The 15,538-nt window shown below is 48.8% G+C and overlaps 1 protein-coding gene across 1 annotated transcript in view; it reads left to right on the top strand.

The window, feature by feature from the left end:
• Positions 1–15,538, top strand: part of DNM3 (dynamin 3) — a 576,617-nt gene that overhangs the window by 40,343 nt on the left and 520,736 nt on the right. The window contains exons 7-10 of the mRNA XM_075320993.1: positions 606–692; positions 866–936; positions 3,326–3,374; positions 6,990–7,021. Coding sequence (XP_075177108.1) covers positions 606–692; positions 866–936; positions 3,326–3,374; positions 6,990–7,021 — 239 coding nt within the window. The remainder of the gene's footprint in view (positions 1–605; positions 693–865; positions 937–3,325; positions 3,375–6,989; positions 7,022–15,538) is intronic.

The following is a 15,538-nucleotide window of genomic DNA, read 5'->3' as shown; positions in this document are numbered from 1 at the left end:
GGAGCCAGCGCTAAGCAGTGTGCACGGCTCCCTGCTCTCTGCACTGTGACATGTAGCTGCAGTACACATCGGGTTAATTAACCCGATGTGTACTGTAGCTAGGAGAGCAAGGAGCCAGCGCTCAGTGTGCGCGGCTCCCTGCTCTCTGCACATGTTGCAGCACAGCGACGCGAGTCATTATGATCGCTGCTTCGGCTGCTGTGTTTGACAGCTAAGCAGCGATCATAACAGCAACTTACAAGGTCGTTGCTACGTCACAGAAAATGGTGACGTAACAGCGACGTCGTTGTCGCTGTCGTTTAGTGTGACCCCAGCTTTAGTTTATTGTGTGCAGCAGTTGTGATGTATCACCACAATCAGAGTTTTCAATGTTGCATGTGGCAGAGCTCAGAAAGCTAACCCTGCCTACACCACTGCTTTCTGTATACATTATATATTGCCAGTGAGCTGCTTTTCAGAGAAGGAGGCGTAGTCAGACCTATGTACATTTCTAGCACAGGAGCCTGTTTTTTCTGCCCTTAAAAAATGAACATTTTGAAAATTCATTGCTATTTTAGCTTTCAGATTTTTTTTAATCAAAAGTGTTATATTCTATTTCACTTTAGTTATCTGACTATCCAAAACTCCAAGACGAAACAGAAAGAATAGTAACTTTCTTCATACATCAACGAGAAGAGAAAACCAAAGAGCAGGTGTGTATGTGGAAGGCAAAAAGGAGCATTATCCATCGCTGTCGGGAATATTTACTGCATATAGACATTCAGAGGCAGGGCCTGAGACAGTCCCTGAAGATTAAATGTATATTAATGACCCATGTTTTGTGTTAAAATGAAAGAAAATAAATCATTATATTTTCCTTTCAAAGGTTTTACTCCTGATTGATATACAGTTATCATATATCAACACCAACCATGAAGACTTCATTGGCTTTGCATAGTAAGTTCTTATTTTCTGTATATATGTATTTTGCTTAGAAATATTATTATAGGCAAGTGCTTCTCAATAAATTAGAATATCATCAAAAAGTTAATTTATTTTAGTTATTCAATACAAAAAGGGAAATGCATATATTATATCGCTTCATTACACACAGAGGGATCTATTTCAAGTGTTTATTGCTGTTAATGTTGCTGATTATGGCTTACAGCCAATGAAAACCCAAAAGTCATTATCTCAGAAAATTAGAATAATTACTACAAAACACCTGCAAAGGATTCAAGAGTGTTTAAAATGGTCCCTTAGTCTGGTTCTGTAGGCTACACAATCATGGGGAAGACTGCTGACTTAACAGATGTCCAGAAGGCAATCATTGACACACTCCACAAGGAGGGTAAGTCACAAAAGGTCATTGCTAAAGAAGCTGGCTGTTCTCAGATTTGAGCTATATCCAAGCATATTAATGGAAAGTTGAGTGGAAGGAAAAAGTGTGGTAAAAAAAGCTGCAAAAGCAACCAGGATAACCGCAGCCTTGATAGGCTTGTTAAGAAAAGGACATTCAAAAATTTGGGGGAGATTTACAAGCAGTGAACTGCTGCTGTCAGTGCTTCAAGAGCCACCACACACAGACGTATCCAAAATATGGGCTACAAATGTCATTCCTTGTGTCAAGCCACTCATGGCCAATAGACAACTCCAGAAGCGTCTTACCTGGGCCAAGGAGAAAAAGAACTGGATTAATGCCCAGTGGTCCAAGGTGCTGTTTTCAGATGAAAGTAAATTTTCCATTTCATTTGGAAATCGTGGTCCCAGAGTCTGGAGGAAAAGAGGAGAGACCACAATCCAAGCCGCTTGAGGTCTAGTGTGATGTTTCCACAATCAGTGATGGTTTGTGGAGCCATGTCATCTGCTGGTGTAGGTCCGCTGTGTTTTATCAAGACCAAAGTCTCTCTGCCGACAAGCTTTTTGGTGATGAAAATTTCATTTTCCAGCAGATCTTGTCATCTGTCCATACTGCCAAAAGTACCAAGACCTGGTTTAAAGACCACAGTATCACTGTGCTTGATTGGCCAGCAAACTCCCCTAATCTAAACCCCATAGAGAATCTATGGAGTATTGTCAAGAGGAAGATGAGAGACACCAGACCCAACAATGCAGATGAGCTGAAGTCTGCTTTCAAAGCAACCTTGGCTTCCCTATCACCTCAGCAGTGCCACAGGCTGATCGCCTCCATGCCACACCGCATTGATGCAGTAATTCATGCAAAAAGAGCCCCAACCAAGTATTGAGTGCATTTACTGTACATACTTTTCAGTAGGCGCCAGAACTTCACTTTTTGATGATATTCTAATTTATTGAGATACACTTGTATATAAACACATAGAAAAACCACCATAATCAATCCCCAAACCCCACTGATGCAATCCAGATCAAAGGGTAGGTTAATTCCAGAGTAAATCTTGATGTACATCTTCCAGTAGTCATTAAACATATGCCACACAGCTTTCCACAATACACCGCATAGTGAGTGGTGCACTAACGCACATCATCATGTAAGCGCCTTACTATATTTATTCTGGTGCACTGCCAATTACTAGGTTTATACCATCTATCACACCCCCACCATAGTGGTGAACAGCTGCCTATATATTGCCATATACCACAGTTACATATATCTGGGTCTGTACTAGTGTTTTGTGCCCACACGTTATGATTGCCTTTCCTCCTTAAGGTTTTTCTTCCTTACTCAGACCTTGATAGCAATGTGATGCACATTTTTCACTTATAGAGATAACAATGTAGACTCAAAACAAACACTGACAGACAGTTAATATGTAGCATCAGTAGTAGCAGTATCAAGCTGCTCACCAGAACTGTCACTCAAGGAGGAGCTCCACCCCCCCAGCAACCAGGAAGTAAAGAGTGACTGCATAGCTCTGAGCTGCTCAAGAGACAACTGGAGAATACCCCTTGAGGAACCATTTTTTAATTATTACTATTATAGCCTGATACTTGAAACTGTAGAATTCATAGAGGGGGTCCATAGGTTTTCTCATGACAGTATGTGTAACATGTACAGTGATCTTACAGATAAGAGGGTCATGTAACTGATTGTGTGCACCCTAATATTGAGCATAGATGTTTGCCAGGGAATTTCTAAACTGCACTGGCAATTGTTTGTAAAACTCCTGTTCGGAGGTTCTGTACAGAAATGGTGATCTGTGTCCCAATGGATGATGGTCTATAGGTAAATTTGAACATAAATTATTCAAAACTACATAATTAAAGTAGGTAGTTGAAAGAAAAATAGTATTCAGTCAATATGAAACTAAAACATTAGATATGTTTTAAATTTTGATAATTTCTAATACTCAATGTCATTTTTTAGTGCACATCAAGGGTGTAATCAACAGAAGAAGAGTTCAATAGGCAATCAGGTATGAGCTGTTTTAATGTATTTCTATACTTCCTTATTTTATAACAGAAAATCTAACTGTCACGGCCAGGTGAGGGAACACTCAGCGTGCAGCACAACATAGATGATAACACCAGGGAAGATGATAACGGAGGGCATTAAGGAGAGGGTGCGAGGGGTTACCTCCTAACTCTCACCTGAGGCTGAGCCCTGTGCTCCCCTAATGTCCATATACAGGTCCTTCTCCCCCCATTGCTGTGAAAAGCCTAGGCCCTTACTAGCCCTGGACTCAGACTGACTAGTGTGCAGGCCAGCGAGACAGTAGTCTCGCTACTACAATAAGACAACGCAAGGTAAGTAAGACAGACAGATGGGAAAATACGCAACAAACAATAATCTTCACATGCTCCAGGAGGAATTTTGCTGTAGCAACAGCAACAAACCCCTAGAGGGTACTTTACACGCTGCGATATCGGTACCGCTATCTCTAGTGAGTGTACCCGCACCCGTCTGTTGTGCATCACGGGCAAATCGCTGCTCGTGGCGCACAACATCGCTTACACCCGTCACACGTACTTACCTTCCCTGCGACGTCGCTGTTGCCGGCGATCCGCCTCCTTTCTAAGGGGGCGGTTCGTGCAGCCTCACAGCGACGTCACACGGCAGCCGTCCAATAGCAGAGGAGGGGCGGAGATGATCGGCTGGAACATGCCACCCACCTCCTTCCTTCCTCATTGCTAGTGGTTGCAGGTAAGGAGATGTTCGTCGCTCCTTCTGTGTCACACATAGCGATGTGTGATGCCGCAGGAACGAGGAACAACCTCGCCACTTACCTGACAATGATTTTTGTAATTAAACGACCTCTCTAAAACAAACGATTTTTGTCTTTTTTGCAATCGTTTTAGGTTGCTCCAGCCTGTCACACGCTGTGACGTCGCTAACGACGCCGGATGTGCGTCACAAACACCGTGACCCCGACGATATATCGTTAGCGATGTCGCAGCATGTAAAGCACCCTTAAGTTTCTCCAGAGACTGGCTCCCTCAAAGTGGTTAGTATAAAGAATATAAGTGGCACTGGAAGGCAGCCAGGGATGCATTTCTATATACTGTATTATATATATATATATATATATATATATATATATACAGTGCCTACAAGTAGTATTCAACCCCCTGCAGATTTAGCAGGTTTGATAAGATGCAAATAAGTTAGAGCCTGCAAACTTCAAACAAGAGCAGGATTTATTAACAGATGCATAAATCTTACAAACCAACAAGTTATGTTGCTCAGTTAATTTTTAATAAATTTTCAACATAAAAGTGTGGGTCAATTATTATTCAACCCCTAGGTTTAATATTTTGTGGAATAACCCTTGTTTGCAATTACAGCTAATAATCGTCTTTTATAAGACCTGATCAGGCCGGCACAGGTCTCTGGAGTTATCTTGGCCCACTCCTCTATGCAGATCTTCTCCAAGTTATCTAGGTTCTTTGGGTGTCTCATGTGGACTTTAATCTTGAGCTCCTTCCACAAGTTTTCAATTGGGTTAAGGTCAGGAGACTGACTAGGCCACTGCAACACCTTGATTTTTTCCCTCTTGAACCAGGCCTTGGTTTTCTTGGCTGTGTGCTTTGGGTCGTTGTCTTGTTGGAAGATAAAATGATGACCCATCTTAAGATCCTTGATGGAGGAGCGGAGGTTCTTGGCCAAAATCTCCAGATAGGCCGTGCTATCCATCTTCCCATGGATGTGGACCAGATGGCCAGGCCCCTTGGCTGAGAAACAGCCCCACAGCATGATGCTGCCACCACCATGCTTGACTGTAGGGATGGTATTCTTGGGGTCGTATGCGGTGCCATCCAGTCTCCAAACGTCACGTGTGTGGTTGGCACCAAAGATCTCGATCTTGGTCTCATCAGACCAGAGAACCTTGAACCAGTCTGTCTCAGACTCCTCCAAGTGATCATGAGCAAACTGTAGACGAGCCTTGACATGACGCTTTGAAAGTAAAGGTACCTTACGGGCTCGTCTGGAACGGAGACCATTGCGGTGGAGTACGTTACTTATAGTATTGACTGAAACCAATGTCCCCACTGCCAGGATATCTTCCCGGAGCTCCTTCCTTGTTGTCCTTGGGTTAGCCTTGACTCTTTGGACAAGCCTGGCCTCGGCACGGGTGGAAACTTTGAAAGGCTGTCCAGGCCATGGAAGGCTAACAGTAGTTCCATAAGCCTTCCACTTCCGGATGATGCTCCCAACAGTGGAGACAGGTAGGCCCAACTCCTTGGAAAGGGTTTTGTACCCCTTGCCAGCCTTGTGACCCTCCACGATCTTGTCTCTGATGGCCTTGGAATGCTCCTTTGTCTTTCCCATGTTGACCAAGTATGAGTGCTGTTCACAAGTTTGGGGAGGGTCTTAATTAGTCAGAAAAGGCTGGAAAAAGAGATAATTAATCCAAACATGTGAAGCTCATTGTTCTTTGTTCCTGAAATACTTCTTAACACTTTAGGGGAACCAAACAGAATTCTTGTGGTTTGAGGGGTTGAATAATAAATGACCCTTTGAATAAACTTTTCACAATTTAAAAAAAAAAAAGAAATAACATTCTTTTTTGCTGCAGTGCATTTCACACTTCCAGGCTGATCTACAGTCCAAATGTCACAATGCCAAGTTAATTCCGAATGTGTAAACCTGCTAAATCTGCAGGGGGTTGAATACTACTTGTAGGCACTGTATGTATATATATATATATATATATATATATATATATATATATATATATATATATATGTATATATATATATATATATATATATATATATATATATATATATATATACATATATATATATATATCGGAAGGGTGTGGCCCAAATTTGCCGCAGCTGCGATAAAGGCTACAAGTTCTCTGTCAGAAGGGAAGGAGTCCTTAACCCTTTAAACACTATGGAAAGTAATACCACCCGAATACATGAAAATAGTCAAGTGGGCAGCAACAAGGATCTGCCATCAATTATGCATTGTGACCTTCTTATCTCAGATCTCCCAGAGGTCACATCATGACACCAACATAAACAACAAAGTGAGGGAAACATTGGTGTATGTCACCTATCTGGACATTTGTTAAAAAAGCCAATTTTGTATAATGTAGAAGAAATTAAAACAAAAAAAAAGTAAATTCTTTTTGCATTCAGTTTAATTTATCTATGTGCTAATCTCAATCTAAACTTCGTAGTAGGTCAGTGATAGGTGCCTGGTTATGTCATGGTCTAGCTTTATAGACATTTGAATATACATACAGGACTAATTCAGAAGTGCATGGATCTCCATCCCATGTTGGACCGCAATGCATGGACTAATTCTAGATCTACCGACTCAACCATGACCGCCTCATAGATATATATACTATTCAAAAAAATAAAGGGAACACCAAAATACAAAATCCTTGTTTAAGTGTTCCCTTTATTTTTTTGAGCAGTATGTAAAGCTTTTGTGCTCGGGTTGCGATAGCTGCAGCCAGACCATGCTTTAGTATTCCTTGCGTGGACCAATTGCTAAGGATATCTGAATGAGCCCTAATCCTAAATGAGATGCAATATCTTAATTTAGATTTCTGTTTTGTTTACTTCTTTAGGATGTAAACAGAGTATTTTCCACATGCATGAAGTAAGTCCATATATTTCTCCATTTATTGAGTATGTCAGTGTTGAATAATAAATGTTCTACCATCTAATTTGATTATTAGTAAAAACAGATCTAGTGATTGACCCCATTCAAATAAGACTAACTAATTAAAGAGGCCCAACCACCAGAATTTTACTAATGAACTAAAGCCAATGCTATACTGGTGCTATCATGTTGATGCTAAACATATCTTTAGTTGTGAGGACGGATGTATAGTTCCTGAAATACAGGTGTGGCACTCCAGTGGTCCGGTTGCCACAGTAACATTGCCCTCCCCACAGGGGGTGATGCTTTGCCTGGAAGCAAGAAAGGGGGTCTCCCATGCTAGGTGACCAGCACTCAACACTTCCTACTCCACTCTAGAAGGGGGAGCTCGAGAACCCAGTTTGAGGGGAGCTTCTCTATACAATCTGGCCTGGAGGAGGAGTTAGGAACACACAGACACAGGAAAGTGAAAATAAACTGGCAGAACAGTGGAGACAGTCTCTGAGAAGGAAGCTGTAACTGAGCTCTCTCAGGACCGAGCGCAGATCACAGGGCACCGCAGCCCTAGGCTTTGTGGGTACTAAAGTCCCACCAGCAGAGTCCGGAGGGTAGAAGATTGCAAGTTTCCTGACCCACCCAGTGCCTAGGGCACAGCAGCATAGTAGAGCCAGGAGCCGTGACCAAAGAGCGGCACCAGTAAAAGACACGTGCTGCCTGCCATACGGATGAGAATCACTACCAACACGAGAAGAAGGGACCACAGTATAGCTTCAAGCTACTGGGACCTGCACACTACAGCGCTAGAAAGAAGGCCTCCAACCCACCTGGCTAAGTGGATCCCCTCCATTCCTTCCAGGCTGACCGGACCTCTGTTACCTACTGGACCAGTCTCCTGGGCTTGTACACTCTATGATCAAGTAAAAGGTAAAGAAAACTACAGCCCTTGTGTTGTCCAGTTGTTACCGGCAGCCTCCGTCCTGCACCCCAACGTTAAGTCCCTCTATCCAGTATCAAGACTACTACTCCCAACATCCCTGGGGCCCAGCTCTACCTGTGGAGAGCTATACTTTTTCAGCTGTGTCACCATCAGCCCCAGAGGAACCCTATCCCACAGCAGCGGCACCTAACTTGCTGCATACCACAGGTGGCGTCACGAATAACTCCCATCATCCCCATCATTTCCTATTTAACGACACAGCCAGGGTCACGGAACCGGGCCTTGCCACCGCAGCATCCCAGAAGCAGATCCGCGGCCCAGTAACGCGTGCCCCACAGCCCCGCTGTTGGCGTTTCACAGGCAAGTAAAGTTTCTGAAATACACTTTTATTTGATTGATAGCAGATACAGAATAACTAATAGGTGAGGTGGTTCAGTTTGCTAGTTATTCCCGCCCTGTCTGCCTGCCTGTCCTTCCACCCCCTGTCTCTGTTATTACAGGGGGAAGAAGGAGGGAGAAAGGACACGGGGAAGGAAGGACAGGCAGCAGACAGGGGCGAGAATAACTTGCAAAACCCAACCCACCTATTAGATATTCTCTAGCTACTATCAATCACGTACCAGTGCATTTCATAAACTCTATTTGCCTGTATTTCAGAAACTACCGTATTTTTCGGACTAAAAGACGCACCGGACCATAAGACGCACCCTGGTTTTAGAGGAGGAAAATGGGAAATAAAATTTTAAGCAAAAAATGTGTCCTGGAGGTGGAGTCACGGGGCCGTGCACCGGACTCCTCCAGTGAGGCAACCCGAAGCTAACCCCTATACAGGGACTGTCCGATCACCCCACCAGAGAGCCTAGATGCACGGTAGCCGAAACACTAGGGGTACAGGGTAAGAATCCTTCAGGGATCTACACAGGAATGTCTCTGAGTCCAAGGGCACCGTAGACAGGACGGATGACAGGAACCGGGTTCAGGTGCCTGGTAGGAACAGCAGACTGGGTCCGGGTCCAGCGAGATGTGCAGGCTGATGTTACCAGGTGAAGTCGGGGATCGGTGATGGGTACAGGCTGAAGGAAGATGGCAGGGTCCTCAGCAGAGAGTCACCGGGGTACTTCCTGAGGAATCAGCAGTCAGGACCAGGTCAGGGCGGCACACGGACTCTGCGGAAGAGATAGCGTTAATCGGGACACAAGGCACAGAGGGACCTGAACACCTAGCTCTGGGAACACGTTGAACAGGCACCGCCCACCTGGAAAGGGAAGTCTATATACCCTGTACCTGTATCAGTCATATCTTGTTCCCGGGACGCTGGCCCTTTAAGAGGAGGTGAGCGTGCGCGCGCCCTAATGCACTAGCGCGAGGCACGAGTGCCGGAGGCCAGTAAAGGAAGCGGTGAAGGAAATGCAGGGATGCCAGAGAGAGTGTCCTGGGTAGCAGGGAGACGCAGGGACAGGCGAACGGGAGGCACGGAGGACGCAGAGGAGGAGGAGTGAGAGGGGCAGTCACAGGCAGGAGGACCGGGAACCGGAGCAGTGAGTGACAGGCAGCGCCGGGACCCGGGGAGCGTGACAGTACCCCCTCCCTCATGCCCCCCTCCCCGCAACCGGGACAAGAAGTCGCGTAGCAGAGGAGTGCCAACGTTCTCTGGCTTGAGCAAGGAGACGTTGAAGGAGTTAGGGATCCGCATCGTGGGTGGGAGCTGCAGTTTGTATGAGACCTCATTGATCCGTTTGATGACCTTTTAAGGACTGATGTACCGCGGACCCAACTTGTAAGATGGAATCTTCAACCAGACGTATTTGGAGGCAAGCCATACCAAATCCCCAGGAGAGAAGTGAGAAGAGTCAAGGCGTCTCTTGTCCGCATGTTTCTTCATCTGGGCGGAAGCACGTTCAAGGGAGGTTTTGACAGAACTCCATATGTTAGAGAAGTCCCTGGACAGGGCATCTGCAGCGGGAACATCAGAAGTCGAGGATACCGTTAATTGAACGGAAGGCTGGAGACCATAGACAACATAGAAGGGAGAGCTGGAGGAGGATTCACTGACATGATGATTATGGGAGAACTCAGCCCAAGGGAGTAGCGTGGACCAGTCGTCATGATGGACGTTGACGTAATGTCGAAGGAAGGAAGTCAGGATCTGGTTGACTCGTTTGACTTGACCATTAGACTGGGGATGGTAGGCCGAGGAAAAGTCCAAAGACACTCCCAGATGTTTACAGAGCGCCCTCCAGAAGCGCAAGGTGAACTGAGTTCCTCTGTCGGACACTATATGCGAGGGAAATCCGTGCAGCCGAAAGATGTGCTGAATGAAGGCATCGGCGAGTCACGGAGCAGAGGGTAGGCCGACCATGGGGACGAAATGTGCCATCTTCGAGAATCGGTCCACTACGACCCAAATGACTGTATTTCCCGAGGATAATGGCAAGTCCGTGATAAAATCCATGGCTATGTGTTGCCATGGAACAGAGGGAATCGGTAGAGGCAGGAGACGACCATAGGGCAGGTGTTTGGGCGTCTTGTTCCGGGCACAGGATGGACAAGCGAAGACAAAGGAGACAACATCCTTACGGAGAGACGGCCACCAATAGTGATGGACAATAGCTCTCCAAGTTTTCTTCTGACCGGCATGTCCGGCCACTTTCGAAGAATGCCCCCACTGAAGAACCTTGAGTCTGTCTGTCTCCGTGACGAAGGTCTTCCCAGGGGGTATCTGTGCCAGGGTGACGGGAGCCACAAGAATGACCTTACTAGGACAAATGATGGACTGGTTTGTCTCTTCCTCTTGCTCCACTGGATCGAAGGAGCGGGACAAGACATCAGCCCGCACATTTTTGTCCACGGGCCGGAAATGTAGTTGGAAGTCAAACCGGGCAAAGAAAAGGGACCAACGGGCTTGTCGTGGGTTCAGCCTTCGAGCAGATCGCAGATACTCAAGGTTTTTATGGTCGGTGTAAATGATAACCGGGTATACCGCACCCTCCAACAGGTAACGCCATTCCTCCAAAGCCAGCTTGATAACAAGGAGCTCTTGATCGCCAATGGTATAGTTGCGTTCGGGTGCAGAGAAGATTTTGGAGAAGAAGCCGCAGGTGACCAACTTCCCGGTGTCCCGGTGGACGACTTCTGCATTAGCACGGCCCTGGCCCCTGAGGAGGAGGCATCCACCTCCAAGGTGAATTGTTGGTTCAACTCCGTTCTGTGGAGAACGGGAGAGGAGGCAAATGCCCGCTTCAGGGAACAGAAAGCGGCGTCGGCCTCAGGTGACCAGTCTTTTGGGTTGGTCCCCTTCTTGGTCAAGGTGGAGAGAGGCGCCATCAGAGCAGAGAAGTGGGGGATAAACTGGCGATAATAATTGGCGAAGCCTAGGAAGCGTTGGATGGCTTTCAGTCTGGAGGGAGGAGACCACTTGAGGATAGAACACACCTTCCTGGGATCCATCTGCAGGCCTGTGTCGGAGATCACGTAGCCCAGAAAGGGAAGAGACGTCCATTCAAACACACATTTTTCGTACTTGGCGTACAGATGGTTCTCCCTAAGCCTTTGCAGAACGAGTCATACGTGTTTTCTGTGGGTCGGCAAGTCCGGGGAATAGACCAGGATATCATCCAGATATACGACCACACAGACGTAGAGAAGATCCCTGAAGACGTCGTTCACCAGTTCCTGAAAGACCGCCGGGGCATTACAGAGACCGAAGGGCATCACAAAGTATTCGTAGTGCCCGTCTTGGCTGTTGAATGCCGTCTTTCATTCATCTCCCGGGCGAATACGGACCTGGTTATAAGCTCCGAGAAGGTCTTACTTGGTGAAGATACGGGCCCCTCTGAGCCGATCGAATAGCTCCGGGATCAGGGGTAGAGGATATTTGTTTTTTATGGTGATCTGGTTCAAGCCCCGGTAGTCGATGCAAGGGCGTAAGTCACCTTCTTTCTTCTTAACGAAGAAAAACTCTGCTCCCGCAGGAGACGAGTATCTCCTGATGAACCCCCTTGCCAGGTTATCTGCTATGTAGTCAGACATGGCCTGGGTCTCGGCAGGGGACAAGGGATAGATCCGTCCACGAGGAGGGGTAGTGCCTGGCAGCAAGTCGAAGGCACAGTCGTAGGGTCGATGTGACGGTAATACCTCTGCCTCTTTCTTGTCGAACAGATCCACAAAAGACCAATACGTAGAAGGCAGTCCCGGCAGGGACTCCGGTGCCGGAGGCTGATGGACGGGCCATAGAGACTGCAGACAGTTCTCATGACAAGACGGACCCCAATGGGTAATGTCTTCAGAGCGCCAACTGACGACAGGTTCATGTACTCGTAACCAGGGTAGGCCCAGCAAGAGTGGGTGAGCTAGTTTCGGGAGGACATATAGAGCAATCTTTTCGGTATGTAGAGCGCCAATACGGAGTTCCACGGGTTTGTAATAAACAACACTGGTTCAGAGAGGGGTTTCCCATCCACGGAAGCGATCACAAGGGGTTTTGACAGCGGGATGAAAGGTCCTCGGTATTTGTCCACCGTAGCCTGATGGATGAAATTGCCCGCTGCCCCCGAGTCAAGGTATGCCTCTGCCGTGAACCGAGTCTCCTCCGTCGTGACTTGGACGGTCAGCGTAACCGGGTCTAAGAGAGTTCCGGTGCCTAGGATGGCCTCTCCTAGCAACCCTAGGCTTTGGAGTTTCCCGGTTTCTCGGGACAGGAACGAAGCAGGTGTGTACTGCTTCCACAGTAGAAGCACAGACCCTTAGCGAGCCGCTCTGCTAGGCGTTGCATGGCTTGTCCTAGACGATCTATTTGCATGGGTTCGGGAGTAGAGTTGCCGGGTAGCACTGACTGAGGGACGGTGGACCTCTGCGGAGTGGAGGCGTGACGTGTCGGTCGCCTCTCCCGGGATACCTCCTTGGACCGTTCCTGGAAACGGAGATCAATCCGAGTTGCTAGAGAGACCAGACCATCCAGGAAGGAGTAGGAACATCACAACCGGCTAATTTGTCCTTGATGCGGCCGGAGAGGCCCTCCCAGAAGGCTGCTGTCAATGCCTTGTTGTTCCATCCTAGGCAAGCGTACGGAACCGGATGGTGTACTGGCCTACCGTTAGAGTTCCTTAGCGTAGCTGGAGGAGCGAAGAGGCGGCCGTGGAAGTGCGTCCCGGTTCATCAAAGGTGTTACGGAAGGCGTCAAGGAATCCCCGGTGTCGGTAGTCACTGGATCTTCTTTCTCCCATAAGGGATTAATCCAGGCCAAGGCTTCACCCTTAAGATGGGACATCAGAAAGGCCACCTTTGCTTGATCAGATGCAAAGAGGTGTGGAAGCAACTTGAAATGCAATGAACATTGATTTAAGAAACCTCTACAGGTCTTGGGGTCCCCGGCGTACCGGGGCGGGGAAGCCAGACGGAGTTTTGAGGTTGAAGACGAAGCCACTACGGAAGCCCCTGCCGTGTTCTGATCCGACAGGGATGTGGCTGTAGCTTGAAGGTTATTCAAACGGGTGTCCACTGATGACATGAAGGCCAGCATGCAAGATTGAGTCTCGCGTTGTCATACCAGTTCTTGCTGTAATCCGGCCAACTGGGACGCTTTTGCTCCGGCGGAATCCATGGCCTGTTCAAACTGTAATGTCCTGGAGGTTGATTCACGGGGCCGTGCACTGGACTCCCCCAGTGAGGCAACCTGGAGCTAACCACTATACAGGGACTGTCCGATCACCCCACCAGAGGGCCTAGATGCACGGTAGCCGGAACACTAGGGGTACGGGGTAAGAGTTCTTCAGGGATCTACACAGGAATGTCTCTGAGTCCAAGGGCACCGTAGGCAGGACGGATGACGGGAACCGGGTTCAGGTGCCTGGTAGGAACAGCAGACGGGGTGCGGGTCCAGCGAGATGTGCAGGCTGATATTACCAGGTGAAGTCGGGGATCGGTGACGGGTACAGGCTGACGGAAGATGGCGGGGTCCTCAGCAGACAGTCACCGGGGTACTTCCTGGGGAATCAGCAGTCAGGACCAGGTCAGGAAGGCAGATGGACTCTGCGGAAGAGATAGTGTTAATCGGGACACAAGGCACAGAGGGACCTGAACACCTAGCTCTGGGAACACCTTGAACAGGCACCGCCCACCTGGAAAGGGAAGTCTATATACCCTGTACCTGTATCAGTCATATCCTGTTCCCGGGACGCTGGCTCTTTAAGAGGAGGTGAGCAAGCGCACACGCGCCCTAATGCGCATGCGCGAGGCCCGAGTGCTGGAGGCCAGTACAGGAAGCGGTTAAGGAGATGCAGGGGTGCCAGACAGAGTGTCCTGGGTCGCAGGGAGACGCCTGGACCGGCGAACGGGAGGCACGGAGGACGCAGAGGAGGAGGAGTGAGAGGGGCAGCCGCGGGCAGGAGGACCGGGGACCGGAGCAGTGAGTGACAGGCGGCGCCGGGACCCAGGGAGCGTGACATCATGACACACTGTTATGGGGCGAGGATCTGCTGTTGACACTGGTATGGGGGTGATGTCCCCAAATTCTCTACTAAGGTATCCTATCCTGGTAATGATCCTCTTGCCTTGAATATGTCGCGGGCGGAGGAGGGGACGCTGCGCTCTCCCACTGCTCGGGTCCAGCTGCCGCTGCTGCTGCGGCCGCTGCTGCTCGGTGGCTCGAGCGATGGGCCGGATCCCGGGGACTCGAGCTGCTCGCCCGTGAGTGAAAAGGGGTTTGGTTTTGGGGATTTATTGTCCGTGACGCCACCCACGGTTGTGGTGATTGTGTGGACACCACCGCTGCTCTGTATGGGGATCCCGGGAGCGGTGACAGGGAGCAGCTTTGTTGTTATTTCTCCCCTCCGTGGGTAGGGGGTTGGTTGTCCCGGGGCCCGGTGATGGGGAAGGGGTGGATGGCAGGCCGGGTGCGGGGCCTGGCGAGGTGCAGGGTCGCGGGGGCAGCGCTGTGCCTCACGGCACGGTGGTACTCACTCAGCCTGAGATGGTGACACAGTTCTCGGTAAAACACACGGCTGGAAAGACGGTTCCCTTGGACGGCTGCTGTTGCTTTTTCCCCGGTAGTGAACAGTGACTGTCTCTTTCCCTGCACCTTGTGTAATGTTGGTAGCGATGGGTTCCCACCGGTTACCCGCTCCCCGACTTGGATATGGGCCGGAGCAGCCCCTCTTTGCCCGCAGGCGCTGACCCTGAGAAACTGGTGGCTTGGCGGTGGCGGTGTCTCTCTCATACGGTTGGACTGTTGCCTTCAATCAGGACTTAGTTGTTTGGAGACCCGGAGGTCCCCTTCACTGACGGATTTGGCAAATTTACGGCGACTCCTAGCCTTGCCGGGATCCGAAAGGCCCCTGCCAATGGTGCTGGCTTCTCCTTGTGTACCGGTCCGGTACCACCGGGCCACCACCCGTCCACGGTCCTCACGGCAACTCCGATCAGCCTCCACTGCAGACGGTCACCGCCGTCTGCTAACCTTGCTGTCTCAGTCCGGGGCACACACCCGGACCAACTTCAGGCTTTCAAACTGTCACTTTTTCTCTTCCACTACTTTCCCTCCTTCTACTTCACTCCTCACACTTTCAACTCCCAAACTAATC

The sequence above is a fragment of the Anomaloglossus baeobatrachus genome, chromosome 8 (assembly GCF_048569485.1).
Source record: "Anomaloglossus baeobatrachus isolate aAnoBae1 chromosome 8, aAnoBae1.hap1, whole genome shotgun sequence".
Taxonomy (NCBI): Eukaryota; Metazoa; Chordata; class Amphibia; order Anura; family Aromobatidae; genus Anomaloglossus; species Anomaloglossus baeobatrachus.
The sequence above is the reverse complement of the archived record's forward strand: the minus strand, read 5'-3'. Positions and strand labels throughout refer to the sequence as shown.